Source organism: Bactrocera latifrons, unplaced genomic scaffold (assembly GCF_001853355.1).
Source record: "Bactrocera latifrons isolate USDA-ARS-PBARC rearing strain unplaced genomic scaffold, ASM185335v1 scaffold_54, whole genome shotgun sequence".
NCBI lineage: Eukaryota > Metazoa > Arthropoda > Insecta > Diptera > Tephritidae > Bactrocera > Bactrocera latifrons.
The window spans coordinates 700,482-701,157 of record NW_017537201.1 but is presented as its reverse complement, the minus strand read 5'-3'; the positions used below and the strand labels follow the sequence as shown (position 1 = coordinate 701,157).

At 47.2% G+C, this 676-nt stretch overlaps 1 protein-coding gene across 1 annotated transcript in view; it reads left to right on the top strand.

Annotated features, from left to right (window-relative positions):
• The window catches only part of LOC108974198 (endochitinase A-like), a 9,448-nt gene that overhangs the window by 482 nt on the left and 8,290 nt on the right, over positions 1-676 (top strand). The window contains exon 2 of the mRNA XM_018941900.1: positions 225-673. Within this exon, the coding sequence (XP_018797445.1) occupies positions 225-673 (449 nt within the window). The remainder of the gene's footprint in view (positions 1-224; positions 674-676) is intronic.

The following is a 676-nucleotide window of genomic DNA, read 5'->3' as shown; positions in this document are numbered from 1 at the left end:
TTAAAAATAATAATAATATGAAAAAAATGTATTTTAACAAACTAGATTTTGAGTTAATTCGAGGATACCTAAGCAACTCTGGGCACGAAAAAAAGTTCAGAAAAAAGCTATAGCTAATATATACGCTGAATCCTAATTTCGATCGCCTCGTTAATTATAATTTTTTTAATTATTTCAATATCTAAACCGCCAACTAATCCTTTTCTTGCCCAAAATGCTTGCAGAAATTCTTCGCCGCTATTGCCTTCGCCGTTATTGCCAGCGTTGCTGCTGATGTCAGCCATCTGAGCAACAACTACCTGCCACCATCGGCTGCTGCTAGCTCCGTCTCTTCCGAGTACCTGCCACCAAGCTACTCGTCAGCTGCATCTGCTCCCAGCGTGATCTACGCTGCACCTAGCAGCTCGGTCTCCTCCTACTCAGCACCTGCACGTTCCGTCTCTTCATACTCTTCGGCTCCAGTTGCTGCCGCTTCGTACTCAGCACCCACATACTCAGCGCCGGCTGTATCCTACTCAGCTCCAGCACGTTCCGTTTCCTACTCAGCTCCAGCCGTATCTTACTCAGCTCCAGTTGCTGCCGCTTCGTACTCTGTACCATCATACTCAGCTCCAGCTGTATCCTACTCGGCTCCAGCACGTTCCGTTTCATACTCAGCTCCAGTTGCTGCCGCGTC